Source organism: Symphodus melops, assembly GCF_947650265.1.
Source record: "Symphodus melops genome assembly, chromosome: 14".
Lineage (NCBI taxonomy): Eukaryota > Metazoa > Chordata > Actinopteri > Labriformes > Labridae > Symphodus > Symphodus melops.
The window spans coordinates 3,406,869-3,424,074 of record NC_136704.1 but is presented as its reverse complement, the minus strand read 5'-3'; the positions used below and the strand labels follow the sequence as shown (position 1 = coordinate 3,424,074).

At 50.8% G+C, this 17,206-nt stretch overlaps 1 protein-coding gene across 4 annotated transcripts in view; it reads left to right on the top strand.

Annotated features, from left to right (window-relative positions):
* The first annotated feature begins 3,247 nt into the window (after positions 1–3,247).
* The window catches only part of ccny (cyclin Y), a 37,804-nt gene continuing 23,845 nt past the window's right edge, over positions 3,248–17,206 (top strand). For 2 of the 4 annotated variants that reach the window (XM_079361717.1, XM_079361718.1), the window contains exon 1: positions 3,250–4,008. In XM_079361717.1, the coding sequence (XP_079217843.1) occupies positions 3,855–4,008 (154 nt within the window). In that variant the 5' untranslated portion in view covers positions 3,250–3,854. Of the gene's footprint in view, positions 4,009–17,206 lie in introns of all 4 variants that reach the window. The other 2 variants (XM_079361716.1, XM_079361719.1) reach the window with 2 other exon arrangements.

The window sequence follows — 17,206 nt, the reverse complement described above, 5'->3', positions numbered from 1 at the left end:
GCCAAACTGCAGTTTGTTTTGGTTTTATGCTGGAGCTCGAGAGCGACACCTGCTGGATCTAAAAGATGCACATTCTTCCTTTAAATGGTAAGTTAAGCTCTCATGCGTTATGTACAACACGCAATAACTGAAACAAAAAATGTGATGATCTCCATGTCCTGCAACTTTAAATGACTTCCTGTCAGCTCACTGTGATGGTTTTAAAATCAGAGCTGTACAGAACCGATGCGTCTCTGCAGGGTTCATGTCTGTACTGGTGCACGTCACGTGTTTCTAAACCACAAACAACAACTTTTAGACGATCTGGTGCATAAACACCGAGTGCTGCTCTGTCCCTTTATTCTGAAATGCGTGTAAATCTACTTCCTGTTTCTACTTGGCTTCTGTTTGCGTCCCCACAGTGCGAATGATTGAAGTGACTATTTCAAACTCCTCAGCTGTGGTCTGTTTATGATCTGAACGTGTCATGGACATATTTTAAACTGTTTTAATAAAGTTCTTGTTTAGTCTCTCTGTTCAAACTCTTAATAAATGAGTAATAAAAACAGAGCGAGCTGTTGTAAAGAAAGTTTTAATAATGTGAGTCACAGCCCACCATGAGCACAAGAGGTCGTCTTTGAGTGTTTCTCAAAGCTTTCATCGTTGTCACGCTCAACCTTGAGTTTGTGCACAGAGCAGGATGTGGTGTCCTTCCACGGATGAATTGATCCCTTTGACTGTCACAGTGAACACAGGCCTTTGGAAATCTTTAGTCTTGTGCAGCGTGTGGCTTTGTCGTGAAAAAGGACAGGCGGAGGGAAAGATAAAGTGTCCATAGATGAGTCACTAAGGGAGCACGCGTGTGCTCAGAGAGAGCAACGATTGGCTAGTTTGATTTCTATTGATTTGGCCTTGTCGGACACACTTGGTAAATGATGAACGGTCTCCTTCACATTCACACACTGATGGTAGAGTCTGCTGTGTAAAGAGTCCATCAGAAGCAACTTACTCAGTTCATACACATTCACAAGCAGCTGGAGCAACTCGCGGTTAAGTGTCTTGCTCAAGGACACATCAGACATGAATGCAGGAGCAGGAGATCGAACCTTCGACCTTTCAGTTGACAGACGGTTCACTCTTCCAACTGAGCCACAGCCGCCCCAGATTAAATTCTCAAACACTCTTTTTTACTTTGCAGTAAAGGGAGACTCTTTTTTTCATGCAACTTCAAATGTTCTTTTTGAGGTCAACTTTCAAATGAGAGAGTTTACTGTGAACAAGCTTCAGCATTTAAAGATCTCTGATTCTTCACTGACTGACCATGTTATGATGCGCCTGTCACTCCTCGTGCAATATTACAGAAACACACTTGGAAAGGAATAAACCAAGGAAAGTATCCAGCACCAGTTAGAAAAGTTATCTGCACATAATAAATATGAAACCTTAATCCTGTCTCCAGCTGAGACACAACATGCTGTGACAGCACGGTAAGGGAACAGAAGTCACCACCTGACTGAGTGTAGCACACTTGGAACAGATGGAATAATTAATCCTGCAGAGTGGAGAACAGTGTCAAAGATATTTAGAGGAAACAGTGAATTGTTTCGCCTGTAAAGTAAAATGCTTTTAAGACATTTAGCCTCCTCCAACTGCAGCACTCACTGTTTCCTGTAAACCTGTTGAAAAGAAAAAGTAAGAGCAGAGCATCATGGGTTTGTGACAGCAGCAAAAACATCCTCAGCTCTCAAGCAAGCCGTCACCTATACGTGTCTTCTTTCTCTAATGAGGTGCAATGTGGCTGCAGTACCAGCGGGGGGCGCTGCAGCACCATGACCATCCCCGATCATGTCATACAACGTAATCAGACTAAAAACCTAATCCCTTCTTAAAACGACTGCAGATCTTTCAAACATCAGTCATCTTTGACTTCATCCTATGCGCATTGTCTCGCGCGTCCTCAGGATCTCCCGCGGGACTTCGCTTTGTTTATGTTATCCTCTGCTCATCCCATCTTAATCCTGCACAGAGATTTACAATAAACAGCCATGTGTCAGACAACATGATGCGATGATGATCAGCCAACATCAAATTAGTGAACTGCATGCGCAACATAAGGTTTAAACAGAAGTGACAAGTTGTTCATATTCTGCACAATCTCACGTCCCTGCCCACCCACAGATACCCAGCAGTGAAGGTCACCCACCTGTTCAACAAAGAACAAGCTGCTTTATTTGATTTCCCTTAGTTTATATCATCAGGCCTTCAGAGTGCAGCTCAAATGGATGACATTAAACTAATCATTGGTGGACTTCAGGGTCCAGCTTGTTTCCCCGAAGGACTCTTCACTTTTATAATTCCACATGTTTTAATCTCATCCCCTGAAGTGTTGTCATAGTTGTGCATTTTAAGCAGATTTGCAGCCTCCCACTTGAACCGGAACCTTTTCATAACAACCACAGCACTGTGTTTTTTTAAGAGACGTTTACGTGCTGCTCCAAATGTTGTAAATTCCATCCTCATAGATGCGCAGCGCATCCCCTACAATTTATTGAAGAGAGCAAAAAATGAAAACATTATTTTAAAACTATTGAATGAAGAACAATGCTACTTTTAGTTTTTTCATTATTGTTGTAAGTATCAGAGGAAGAGGAGCACGACTGTGAAATATATCACCATCATCTCACCTGAAAAGAACTGACACAGGTCAATCAGCACTGACTGTATTTAAATAATCCCTATTGTACTACTTGTCTATATTGTATTCTCTTGTTTGTATTGTCTGTACTAATATAGCACCACTATTTCTATTTTCTGTTTTAATCCTAAAAAAACAGGGACTACAGACTACAGAGCCAGTTTACATTGCATCTATTTGTATTTTACATAATGAAGCAATGCCCAGTACATCAACATATGCACACTGCCTTAATGTAAATACTGTAGGAACTATGTACCTCATGTAAATTAAACCTCATCACATTACTTACCATGTTTGTTGCAGCGCCTTTGCACTCCTCTTCTCACCCCTGAAAGAAGTTCTCTTAAATTTCTGTTTATTTGTTTGTTTTTGTTGTTCTTTTTCAATTTTGCACTTTTGTACAAAGAGAGCAAAATCGACCTCAGTCAAATACAATATAAAGCCTATGTGAGCAGAAGTGAGAAAAATAAAGCTGTTTTTTAATTCTGAAATACACATAAATAAATGCTACATTATTGCCTTAAAAGAGTGTGTCCATGTATTTATGTATTCTCCTCCCATAATGACATTATTGTGGATGATAATTGTGTGTTGAATAAATACACTTTGAATTGGAGCGAATTTAAAAGTGCGTCGACGTCAAACACCGGAGTTTTCCGAGGTGCACCTGAACGCCACACGAGAGCGGATGTAGCAGCAGCAGCAGACTCCACAGTTTATCGGCAAACATGGAGCTCTGCTTGAGCCTGAATATCTCCTCCTGACGAGCTGAAGTCTCATGTCCTCACATCTGTCCGTGTCGTAACGAAGCAGCGGGGTGTCAACATGTGCGCGTGAGGACGAGCGCGAGCTTGGACGGAAATTAGAAGAAGACGAAGGAATCGACACAGACGGAAAAGATCTGCCCTCCTGGACGATTTGAAGGGACACTGGAGATTTGAAGAGCCTTTCATCTGCATTTGAAATGACTCCCTTTGGCCGGTTACGTGCATAAGTCAGGTGAAAGGGTGCGTAACGCGTCAGGACACCGCGGGTTCGTGTTCGCACCGGGGCTGCCGTGCCTGCTTATCCGCGTTACCGCCCCGTTTTTTCTCCTCTTTGGAGTCTCGTCACAGCACGGGAACACAGGCAGGAGTATCTGTGTGTGTGTGGATTATAACCAAGACCAGTTTACACCATGGGGAATACGACCTCTTGCTGCGTGTCCTCGAGCCCCAAACACCGGAGGAACAACCACTCCAGGCTCGAGCCCTACCGGCCGGAGCCCGAGCTGAGCCGCGAGGACACGGGCTGCAACCTCCAGCACATCAGCGACAGAGAGAACCTGGACGGTAAGATGCAGCAAACCCTCTGCCCTCAAACACAGACACAGCACATTTCTAAATGAATAAGTAATAAATGAAATGTGTTGTAATCGCTGCAGACCGTGGCTTGTATTACTCTGCTGCAGAATGAACAGATAATGAGAGCTTGCAACATCTGTGCAGCGGACCCACCCACCCATTACACCAATAACTCCAGTGCTGCTGAGGCTTCCCTCTCAGCAGACCTCCAGCATGCTGGCCATCAGCCACAGAGAGAAGGGAGGGAAAATGCACTGTAATGCATTCTAACGGACTCTTTATTGTATAACCATTAACTAAGCATTCCTCTTAATAGTCTCAATATGACTGATTGATGATCTTAGTTTGCTTTGATCATTCCAACAGGGGCGATTCAGGGTCTGTTGGGGCCAGAGGCAAAAACTAATTAGGGGCCCCTACAGCGTTTTATTATTATATCCAGACATATGACTCCTCTTCATTTTGGTTTTCTCTCAGCAGGGCAGTGAGAGTGAGGGCTGTCAGATGGGGCCCGATTAGGGAGGTTTCCTACTGTCCTTGTAAAATGTGCACATTTTGAGGCAATGCTTTGGTGCTCTGCCAGGGGGAGGGGGGGAGGGGGGGGGGGGGGCTGCTGGTCTGGGGCTCCAAACAGTTGCCTGCCCTGCCTGTTGACAAGCAGCGCCTCTGCATACCAACATTGTCCCCACACCAAGCAGAGCATCCTCAGATGGGATTCATGAGCATCAATCAGCAGTAATCAGGAGCCGCTCATACGGACACGGGCGTAGAGAAAAGGCGGAGCTTTAAAAAGAGTAATAAATAAAAATAACAGGCCGATATGTTGATGATTAGAACAAATAGGTCAGCAGTAATTTGTGTTTCTATCACAACACAACGCTCTGCCTTTTCAGTTCTTCACTCGACGTACCGAGCGCGAACATCGAGGCCGACGCCGATGTTTCTGTCACGTTTGAGCACGAGCACACTCCCTCTGAGACACGCCTCCTCTGAGACACGCCTCCTCTGAACGAGCGGCCGGCTGTGCCAGAGGTCGCTGTTACATTGATTTAGATGAACATCAGCCACATTATTTGCCGTTGTGCTGATTTCTGTGGACAGAGCCGATACTGTCGTCTCATCCTGATGACGGACTGATTCATCAGGCATCAGTAGTTTCACACAGTATTTTCACTTCACATTGGATGATGAACGTCAATTCACGTAGGTGCAAACAGCTTTGTTTTCGAGGAGGTGAAGGTGGACCCGCTCTGAAAAAAGTTTTATATTCTTAACCCACCTAAATAAACCTTCTCGTGCCAGTTTTGTCATTTCAATATAAACGCCATTAAAATCTTACAAAACAACAGATCAAAAAAGAATTGAAACACATGAAGCTGCAAAGAAAACAGACGATCATCATATCTACATGCTACTTTGGACCTCCAGCTGAAATTACAGTAAGAAGTGCAGACGGCTGTGGATCAGTGGTAGTGTTGGTCTCAATCCCCAGCTTCTGCAGCCACATGCCCGAGCCTCGACCATCAGTGTGTGAATGTGTGTGTGTGAATGTGTGTGTGTGAATGTGTGTGTGTGTGAAGATGAGAAAAGAAAGTTCCTGTTTCTGCTGCAGGAACATGTCGGCCCTTTCTGTCTCTTTATTTGTGAGTTCAATGGAAGTAGTGAAGCTGCTGTGTGTGCATGGTCCATGCTGCGGCGAGCTCAGAGACATGCTGTCAGTGATCGGTCAGAGCCCGACCTGATAGGTCTGAATGTGGTCTACAACAAGTCCAGAAGGCTGCCTGAGTGCGTCTCGCTGACTTGCGTCATCGTCGGCGCTGTCTGTCAGCGTGTGAACGGGTGTGTGTGTGTGTGTGTCAGCGTGTGAACGGGTGTGTGTGTCGGCGTGTGAACGGGTGTGTGCGGTGGTGTGAACGTGTGTTGCTGTGGGAGGGGACGTGATAATGGTGATCGGTGCAGGGTGTCCTTTCATTTCCAACAGGAAATGACCAGTCTCACATTCAATGCTCATTAACACCCGCTCCAATGTGCCCACAGGGCGCGGCGTGGGGGTGGTTCGGGGGGGGGGGGGGGGCGCCCTGAAAAAATATCAGCAGCAGAAAAGAAAGCTGACACTTTGACCTATTTGCAAAAGACAAGCGTTCTTAATTCTCTTTGCACATTTAACATTTCATCCGTGTCTAATGAAGCTAAAGCCTGAAAGGAGGCTCATTCTGTGTCATAGACACAAAAGGAAAGACATCCCACGCAGGCATCAGGAAATCACAGAGAGGTAGGGAAGACAGGGAAGGAAATCCCCGGAGCATCAAGGAAACGAGCTGCTCTGCTCCAGGAAAGGTGTGCTTATTAGAAAGCGTCAGAAACAGCCGGACTCAGTCAGAAGGCTGCCTGCTCTACGCCCCTTCCTTCACTTACGTGCTCACAAATTCAAAATCCTCGTCACTTCCTGTAATGAAGGAAGTGACGACACGGTGAAAAGGTCCAGTTTGAACAGAGCTGTGAATGGTAGCTGTGTGTTTAGGAACAGGAAGGAGGGAGTAAGAACTGGTTCCAGGCTGTTTGTCCTCCTCATCTGTTTACACGTCTTGAGTTCCTTTTGACCCCGTCTCTGGACCCGCCTTCCTCCGTCCTCCGTCTGAGAACAAACACTGAGGACATTTTCCAACCAGTCAATAAACTTGTGACATCATGATGCTTCTTTTTTTCCACATTTATTCCTGGACTCTTTGTGCCTTCCTTGTAGAGATAGGACCGTAGATAGAGAGAGAGGAGCCGCAGGTCGGACTGTGAGCTGGACGGTGCACGCCTCCGTACGTGTGGCGTGCACACTCACCACCACGCTGCCATCGCTCCTCAACACCATGCTTCTCATTAAACATGAAAGGAGCTCCTGCTCTGACCCAACCTCCTCCATCATCTCGTCACCAGTGGCTGCTGCAAAACGAGCCGAGGAAAGTGGCGTCCATCGCTGAACACGCCATCAAAAGGACGCCTGTCGGACTGCAGACGAGCGGCCATATTCAGAGAAAGGTCGGACCCTAAGACAGCCCAAGTGACCTCAATCAAGTCCTCAGCAGAGCTTCACTTCTGTCCTCCATCTGATTGGTGCACGGTTTCATTCTGCCTTTCTATTGGTTGGTTACTTTAACGTAGATGGTCGAGGCATCAGTCCACGTTTCTGACACTCAGATATTTGGAGGTTGGTCGTCTTTGACCGTCTCTCACAGAGTCTTGTACGACCACAGATAATACAACGGTTGGTCATCGTTCGTCTAGCTGTTCGCTCTGTGCCCGGCTTACTGGGAGCGCGTTAATCAAGCTCCTCCTCCTCCTCCTCCTCCTCCTCCTCCTCCTCCTCCTCCTCCTCTCCTGGGATTCTTCAGAAGAACAACCCGGGCTCTACCATCAGTGTGTGTGAGTGTGTCGATGTGACCTGCTCAAGCCCATTTACCTTTTACATCACATGGTTGTCATAGGAACCACGCTCTATCCTGCTTATTGTACACAGTTGGAGTTACGTGAATGATGTCGTGAACATGGCGGCGAGCAGCAGGAGGAGGAGGAGCTTCGTCCTGATGAACGTCCTTTGAGGCAGTAACGAGGCCCTGAAGGTTCATCTGCTTCCATGATCAACCACTAACGTGTGTGTGTGTGTGTGTGTGTGGTGTGTGTGTGTCCCTCTGTCGAGCATGTGATCATAAAGACATCAGCCAAGAGAACTGCTGACAGTGATGACATGCCGCTCTGTGTGCACAAACAGAACACACAGAGCTCATTGAACAACCATCACAGGGCTTTTTTTTTTTTTTTTTAAATCGGGCCGAGCAGTCTCTGGCTCTCGACAGCAGCCCGATGTGTTTTCATCGTAACTCGACCAACGATCACAGGAGTCCGGAGATCCACCTGCTCCTGACAGCTCATTTATCTGCATGTCAGCGTGTGTGTGCTCCTCGCTCGTCTCTGACTGTGATGAAGACGCGGAGAAACGCGTCCAAACGCCGCTTTAGTTTTATGGCTGCAAAATGTGAAGTGATAAATCGCCGCCGGAGGAGGAAGTCAGCGGTGGTGAAGTAGTCTCTTGTGCACGCGTGGTCACGGCCGTGTTGCTCAACAGAAAGGTCAAACTCATCTAGATTTTAATATTTGAGAGAGACCAAGCACGCCTGGTTCAAGTCCTCACATCAGGTTGAGCATGTCTCAAGCATGACGTCCCTCCTCCTGAGGTGGAAAGTGTGTGTGTGTGTGTGTGTGTGTGTGTGTGTGTGTTTATTTGTTGTCAGCCAGTGTTTATCAACAGAGAGGATATTGAGTGTTGAGTGTGATCAGAGGACCTTCACAGCTGCTCTCAGTGAAGGTAAACCTGGACCTCCGCTGGCGCCTCGCTCTCCGTCAACGAGCGAAAAGACAGCGAGACGAAACATGCAGCAGATGGACGTCTCACTCTGTTTGGGTTTTTACTTAACAGAGACATCTGTAAATGAGCAATGGCTCCAGGCCCCGCTGTGTCTCATCTCACACACACACACACACACACACACACACACACACACACACACACACACACACACACACACACACACACATTGATGAGTCTTGCTCGGAGGCTAATTGAAATCTGGACGTGGATTATTCATGCCTGCTTGATGAGCCCGGGGAGTCTCCTAACTGGGATGTGCAGACGGGGTGACCTAGATGTTCAGGGTTTGATCCCATTTATTTGGCTGTATTGTGGATTTTAAAGATGCATCTATAGCTGCTCCTGCTCGCTCACCTGGAAAGCTTCTTGTTTCAGCAGGCTGTGATCCATCTCACCAGAGCTGTTAGCTGCTGAAACGCTCCAAAGACATCGTCCCTGAGTTAAAATGTTACGGGTTAAATGAAGCTCAGATTCTCTCATGATCAGTTCTCTGTGCGCTACATGCAAAACAAGCTTTTCAGTTTGGTCTCTAAAATGTCTGAAAGTGCCAGCGAAGAAAGGCCGCTACAATTTCAACCCGAACATCAAAAACTCAGCGTAGAACCCAGAACAAGGAGACGTCACCTCGTGTTAAGAGCACAGGTTTATGGTTTTTAGTATTTGCATGGAACAAAGGTGACGTCAGCCGTCTGTTCCTGCAGGAGTCTCATCAGCAGCAGCCGCCATGTTGGAAATGCTGTCTCAGGCTAACTTTGAGTCAAGCTAACGAGCTGGAGCTGAGGTGGGTTTAAACCCTCCCGATTAACCACGAATAATGTGAGCGACCTGCCTAACCATGGATGACTAAAACTAGAAAAGCTCCTTCAGTCATAGTTTGAGTTTTGTGAAAACATGAACCTGCTGAGATCAGAATTTAAAGTCGTACGATTGAAGAATCTTAAAGAGTAGAACTGAATCTCACAGCTCCATTAAAGTATTTACATGATCAATAAAGATCAAATAAAAACCAAGCTCGTCATGAATCATGTCGAGAGAGCGACGGAGAGCTCTAACGTTCGATTGGCTGTCTGAGAGCAGAGCAGAAAACGTTACATCATCCTGTCAGAAACTGTCAAAGTTAAAACAGACTTAAGTCTAGCCCCCCCCCCCCAGCCCGGGTTCAAGTCCCACCTGTTCTCTCTCTCTCTCTCTCTCTCTCGTCTGCCTCTGCTCGTCCGCTCCTCTCTTTGTTCTTGGTTCAGTGTCCCCTGAAGGAAAAGCTCCGCCCCTAAGAGGTAACGGCTTCCATTTGAGAAACAAACGAGGTGATTGGCGGATGGTTGATGGAAATGCAGCTGCCTGTGACCATCTCATCCTGGCGTCTGCTTTGCTTTGACTCCACGTGAGTGAAGGAAGATGCATCTGCTGTTCGCCCTCGCTTCAGCCGTCTCCTGGGAAATTCCCATTGTAATGATGGTGGAGCAGGAGGAGGCCTGCGGGTCTGTGGTCACGGACTCAGGCGTCTTTCTGTAATTCAACTTCATAATTTATTGGTGATTTGGAGGCGATAGTCCCTCCTAAAGCTCAACAGTCACCTGAGATTTAGAAAACTTGATTTATTCCTGACACTCCCGCTGCACTCCTGGTGCATCCCTGAAATAAGGAGAGTCTACGTGCACGCCTGACAGTCAGAGCAGAGGAGACAGAGTTGGAGATAAAGCACCAACAGGATCTGTGCTGTTAACTTGTCTGACCCCAGCTCTGCCTGTTTACTGTTTTACTGGCTGAGCTTTCTGTCAGCTGCGCAGTGAAGCGTGGGAGTGCCAGTTTCCTTTCTGATCCGAGTCTTCACGCCGTCGTTCGGAGCGTATTCCCCAAAACCAACTCGTCCAAAGTGAGTAAACAGGACGAGCAGGAATCAGCGAGCGCCGTGTTTGAGTGTCTGAGTCGATTCCCATCAGAGTGACATAATCACAAATCAGCTTACATAATGCAATCTGTCTGTTTGCTCAAGTGATGCTTTCAGCTCCACACACACACACACACACACACACACACACACACACACACACACACACACACACACTCACACTCTTGGAAATGGGACTCGATGGCAATTAGTGGTGGTGTTTGGGAGCTCAAGAGATCATTTGGGCACAGCTGTCAGCAGGCCACGCGTGTTATTGCAGAATGTGTTCTGTTTATCTTTGCGCAGAGAGAACCGAGGCTTCAGTTCTGTGACCACGTTCTACTTTAACAACTGGATGATAAAATACAGATTTGTCATGAGCCTCGTCGCACAACACATTTAAAGTGTGGTGTTGAAACTTTAAGGAGCAGTATGTAACTCTGCCCCATAGTGTTTAAAATGAGTACTGCAGTGTAAACTCTAATCATCACAGAGAGCTGTCTCCCCCCTCCTCTCACACAGGTCAGCATGTGGTGGACACTGTAGCTTCAGGGTTTAGCCGGCTCTGCATGTGGTGGACACTGTAGCTTCAGTGTTTAGCCAGCTCTGCATGTGGTGGACACTGTAGCTTCAGTGTTTAGCCAGCTCTGCATGTGGTGGACACTGTAGCTTCAGTGTTTAGCCAGCTCTGCATGTGGTGGACACTGTAGTTTCAGTGTTTAGCCAGCTCTGCATGTGGTGGACACTGTAGTTTCAGTGTTTAGCCAGCTCTGCATGTGGTGGACACTGTAGCTTCAGTGTTTAGCCAGCTCTGCACGTGGTGGACACTGTAGCTTCAGTGTTTAGCCAGCTCTGCATGGGTCTGTAAAGCTTTCTGCGTTCTAACCTCTCTCCATGTTTCATCTCCAACATTGATCCTAGTTTGAGCAGCTTTCTGCTGCTGGAGCTTATTAGAAACATGCAGAGGCTTTTTAGCTCGGGTACAATCACTTCTATCTGAAGCAGTTCCACTGCCCGCTTCCATCGCTGCAGCACCTGTTCACCTGATAACTGCTCTCATATCTGGCAAACCCAGGGGCGTCCAAAACGGCCTTCAAAGCCCCGCCTGCCTTCTCTGGTCCAATCAGATCCAGAGCATTCAGGAGCAGAATCTAAAGTTAGAAGGAGGACATACTGGCTGCTGCATTGTTGTCAGAGAAGCTTCAACACAGCAGGTTTCCTTCATGATCACAGAGGAAGAGAGCAGCTCTCTGATTGGCTGATTGATCACAGAGGAAGAGAGCGTCAGCAGCTCACTCAGGAGATATCGTACAGATTTAGATTTAAACTTATTCCAGATCTGGTGCTAAGCTGAAGGTCTAAATCCATCCTGGTGATTTGACCTGTCCGGATGATCAACATACATTCCTTCTTAATAATCAATATTTTCTTCTTGGTTTAAACAGTAAATTGTTCTTTTATGGGTTCATGTGTCCTCTTGTAACAAAACCAAAACATTACAAAACATGTCAGCGCTCAGCATTAGCTCACTTTCACTTCCCTCTAATCGAGTAATTAAGACAAGAAGGGGCGGGGCCTTTGATGATGACGGACAGGTCGCTGCTGCTGTGCTCAGGAGACGACTCCTGCACGTCATTGTTGTTTTCTTATTGACATTACCATGAATGAAAGTAAATGTGAAGCGTACTGAGCATCATTACCGAGGGAACAGGAAGTGCTGGGAGCCAATCGTTGTAACCTGGCACACAAACTGTAAACAGGTGAGAGGAGCTGTGAACGGACACAGACGCTTTCTCTTCACCTGAAACTCAAAGTGGAGGATCTGATCTTTACCTTTTCAACCTAAGTAAGAAGTGATGATAAAGGAGACGCTACATTAAATCTGTCTGTCTCTGTAGTTTATATGTGAATGCCTTCACGTGGACTGGATGGCGCTCTCCCGTGTGTTGGCGCTGCAGACGTCGGAGCAGCCAGCGAAGCTCGCTCCTTTGTTCCCGTCTCTGCTGAAGGGTCAGCTTGTTACGCTCTCTAACTGAGCGTGCAGACATCAGATGGGACCGCCTCAGCTCACTGGTGGCTTCACCAGCAGGTGTGAAGGCTAATTACAGGCTGCTGATTGGCTGTTAGAGCCTCGCACAAACACCTGACACTCTGTAGATTCAGCTGGACCGCCGCTCCTAATGCTCAGTGATGGTGCAGGAAAGAGATGAGTCGTCTCATCTCCAGGTGAAGCTGCTCCTTTCTGTTTCTTATTTTCACACTGGAAACCTCTGTGTCACTGATACGTGTGTGTGTGTGTGTGTGTGTGTGTGTGTGTGTGTGTGTGTGTGTGTGTGTGTGTGTGTGTGTGTGTGTGTGTGTGTGTGTGTGTGTGTGTGTGTGTGTGTGTGCGTGTGCGTGCAAATGTCAACACAGACAGAGCTTGGCACAGACCTCCTTTCTGTCATCCTTTGCTCCTTCCACAGCTTGACACCGGATGAACCTCACACACACACACACACACACACACACACACACACACACACACACACACAACACACCACAGCTGTGTGAAGAGTAAAGGGTAATGTTTGGGTAATGCATCACGCACACACACACTGTTGGTAGTATTTTATTTTGTAGTGTGTTTAGGACAGATAGTGAGAGGAACAAATACACGTGTATTCAAATCGGCGTGTGCTGGGAAGGAAACTCGTTTGCATTGATAGTGAGAACGAGACGCCAGCGAAGGAAACGTGTGAGTTTCTTTACTGTGAATAACAGCCAGCTCTCCTCCATCACTGCTCCATGACTCCGTTAATTCACCTGCAGCTGATGTTTTTAGCTCCATCACTCCTGTGTACCTGCCCACGCTTTTATTTTGAAATCCGTCTTGTTCAGTTGCCTCTAATTGGCCTTCTCTTTCCCCGTGTGTCGGCACACGTCCGACTTCCAGCTGCCTCTTTGCAGCGTAATTGCTGTCACCGAGCCGTGTGCACGCCGTCCACGTATCGATAGGTTGGCATCGCAGCGCTTCACCACCACCGCCGCTCCTCTTCACCACCGCCGCTCCTCTTCACCACCGCCGCTCCTCGTCACCACCGCCGCCCCTCGTCACCACCGCCGCTCCTCGTCACCACCGCCGCTCCTCTTCACCACCGCCGCTCCTCTTCCCCACCGCCGCTCCTCTTCACCACCGCCGCCCCTCGTCACCACCGCCCCCACTCTTCACCACCGCCGCTCCTCTTCCCCACCGCCGCTCCTCTTCACCACCGCCGCTCCTCTTCCCCACCGCCGCCCCCTCGTCACCACCGCCGCCGCTCCTCGTCACCACCGCCGCTCCTCTTCACCACCGCCGCCCCTCTTCACCACCGCCGCCCCTCGTCACCACCGACGCTCCTCGTCACCACCGCCGCTCCTCGTCACCACCGCCGCCGCTCCTCGTCACCACCGCCGCCGCTCCTCTTCCCCACCGCCGCCCCTCGTCACCACCGCCGCTCCTCGTCACCACCGCCGCTCCTCGTCACCACCGCCGCTCCTCGTCACCACCGCCGCTCCTCTTCACCACCGCCGCTCCTCTTCACCACCGCCGCCCCTCGTCACCACCGCCGCTCCTCTTCACCACCGCCGCCCCTCGTCACCACCGCCGCTCCTCGTCACCACCGCCGCTCCTCTTCACCACCGCCGCTCCTCTTCCCCACCGCCGCTCCTCTTCCCCACCGCCGCCCCTCGTCACCACCGCCGCTCCTCTTCCCCACCGCCGCCCCTCGTCACCACCGCCGCCGCTCCTCGTCACCACCGCCGCTCCTCTTCACCGCCGCCGCCCCTCGTCACCACCGCCGGCCCTCGTCACCACCGCCGCTCCTCTTCACCACCGCCGCCCCTCGTCACCACCGCCGCCCCTCGTCACCACCGCCGGCCCTCGTCACCACCGCCCCCCCTCGTCACCACCGCCGCCCCTCGTCACCACCGCCGCCCCTCGTCACCACCACCGCTCCTCTTCACCACCGCCGGCCCCACTCTTCACCACCGCCGCCCCCACTCGTCACCACCGCCCCCCCTCGTCACCACCGCCGCCCCTCGTCACCACCGCCGCCCCCACTCTTCACCACCGCCGCCCCTCGTCACCACCGCCCCCCCTCGTCACCACCGCCGCCCCCACTCTTCACCACCGCCGCCCCTCGTCACCACCGCCGGCCCTCGTCACCACCGCCGGCCCTCGTCACCACCGCCGCCCCTCGTCACCACCGCCGCTCCTCGTCACCACCGCCGCTCCTCTTCACCACCGCCGCTCCTCTTCACCACCGCCGCCCCTCGTCACCACCGCCGCTCCTCGTCACCACCGCCGCCCCTCTTCACCACCGCCGCCCCTCGTCACCACCGCCGGCCCTCGTCACCACCGCCCCCCCTCGTCACCACCGCCGCCCCTCGTCACCACCGCCGCCCCCTCGTCACCACCGCCGCCCCCACTCTTCACCACCGCCGCCCCTCGTCACCACCGCCGCCCCTCGTCACCACCGCCGCCCCCACTCTTCACCACCGCCGCCCCTCGTCACCACCGCCGGCCCTCGTCACCACCGCCGCCCCTCGTCACCACCACCGCCCCTCTTCACCACCGCCGGCCCTCGTCACCACCGCCGCCCCTCGTCACCACCGCCGCCCCCACTCTTCACCACCGCCGGCCCTCGTCACCACCGCCGCCCCTCTTCACCACCGCCGCCCCTCGTCACCACCGCCGGCCCCACTCTTCACCACCGCCGCCCCTCGTCACCACCGCTGCCCCTCGTCACCACCGCCGCCCCTCGTCACCACCACCGCCCCTCGTCACCACCACCGCCCCCACTCTTCACCACCGCCGCCCCTCTTCACCACCGCCGCCCCTCGTCACCACCACCGCCCCTCGTCACCACCACCGCCCCCACTCTTCACCACCGCCGCCCCTCTTCACCACCGCCGCCCCTCGTCACCACCGTCGCCCCTCGTCACCACCACCGCCGCTCCTCGTCACCACCGCCGCCCCTCGTCACCACCGCCGCCCCTCGTCACCACCACCGCCCCCACTCTTCACCACCGCCGCCCCTCTTCACCACCGCCGCCCCTCGTCACCACCACCGCCCCTCGTCACCACCACCGCCCCCACTCTTCACCACCGCCGCCCCTCTTCACCACCGCCGCCCCTCGTCACCACCACCGCCCCTCGTCACCACCACCGCCCCCACTCTTCACCACCGTCGCCCCTCTTCACCACCGCCGCCCCTCTTCACCACCGCCGCCCCTCGTCACCACCGTCGCCCCTCTGCTCTGCGTCTGAGGGCGGAGACGCGTGCACTAGCGTGTCGTACTGCAGAACACACACAGAGGTTTCAAGCTGTGCTGTTTTCAACACACTGGGTAGCAGGGTGTGTTTAATTTGAATTGGGCAGAGACACACACACACACACACACACACACACACACACACACACACACACACACACACACACACACACACACACACACGTCCTTGTTCATGAAGTTTACATCACCATCCTCTCTGCAGAATGGAAGGAAATGATGGTCCCATATTTCTCGCCCCTGTGCGCACACCTTTGAGTCCCGGTGACTTCCTCTCTCTCTCTCTCTCTTTGTGTTGCTCAGCGTCACTGCACCATCTGACAAAATAAAGTGCAGAGAAGCGGACAACAGGTCGGGGAGGCGGGACAGGGAAGGCCTTTGATGCTCCTGCCTTGGCGTTGCCTGGTTACAGCAGAGGATGCTGGGAGACACGGGAGGTTGATTTACAGCGAGCAGGAGGAGGAAACTTTCCCTGTACATCTCATTCTCCCTCCTTTAGATGGAAGTCCTCTTGTAGTGTCTTTCTTTTATTTGTCTTTCAGCAGTTTATACGGGCGGAAAATAATCTTCAAACTATTTTTGTTATGACTTTTGATTCACATAATTACTCATCCCAGCTCTCATCTGGTGAATCTTTGCAGTGCAGGAAGGTTTGATTTGACGTGTGATTAGTTGTTTTTTTCCGCTCTGCACCTCTCTGGATATTTTTAAACGGCACCTCGGCAGATGTTTCTGTCACGCCACTGAGCTCCGTCTCAGAAAGGCTCCTCGTGTTGCAGAGGTCACTGAAGCAGGACAACACATGTTTCACTACTTTGTGGTTTGAAATGCATGAAGTGGCCACAGTGCAGACTTCAGTAGACTGAACCCTCGTGGTCTGAACATTGCAACATGGTTTGGTTTGGATGCTTTCAGGTGATGAGTCGTATTCTAACACCTCGTGCTGTGCGAGGACAGTGAGGACAGATGTGGGCGGTTCGGGTGACTCGCCTTGTAAATGTGAAGTTGTTGAATTGGTTACATGCAATGTGAGGTGGCAGTAGACCGTCATAAAGATATCAGAAGAGCACCGCTGTCGCTCAGCGCTCGTGTTATAAGGAGCTCACTGATGGAGAATAGTGTTTGATTAAACAGTTGAGAGCAGCTCTTGGTCTTTTAGTGAGGAAAGGAAAGAAGAGGCAGAGGAGACCACAGCTCCAGGCTTTCATGAACCTTTGTCCAGAGATGGAGATAAATGAAACCTCCAAAACAGCCAATCAGAGAGCTTCCTCTCGCTGACCGCTGACGCCAATTCAACATGTCGAATCAGCCAAAAAAAAAAAAGGTGCAGGACACGTCGCAGTAACTCGGAGTGTCCTCGGTGTGTCGGGGCTTTAACAGCACGGATAGAAGGGACTGTTGAACCGGGGCAGCGAGCGGTCCAGGCCTGAATCCCGTCAACGACATGGGACTGTCCAGCGTCAGTCAGAAATAACCAAAACCACATCATAAAACAGAACACAAACCCATGTGGGTTGAGGTAAACCTGTAAACTTGTCTTGTTTCTGACCGTGTGTAAAACAAGAAAC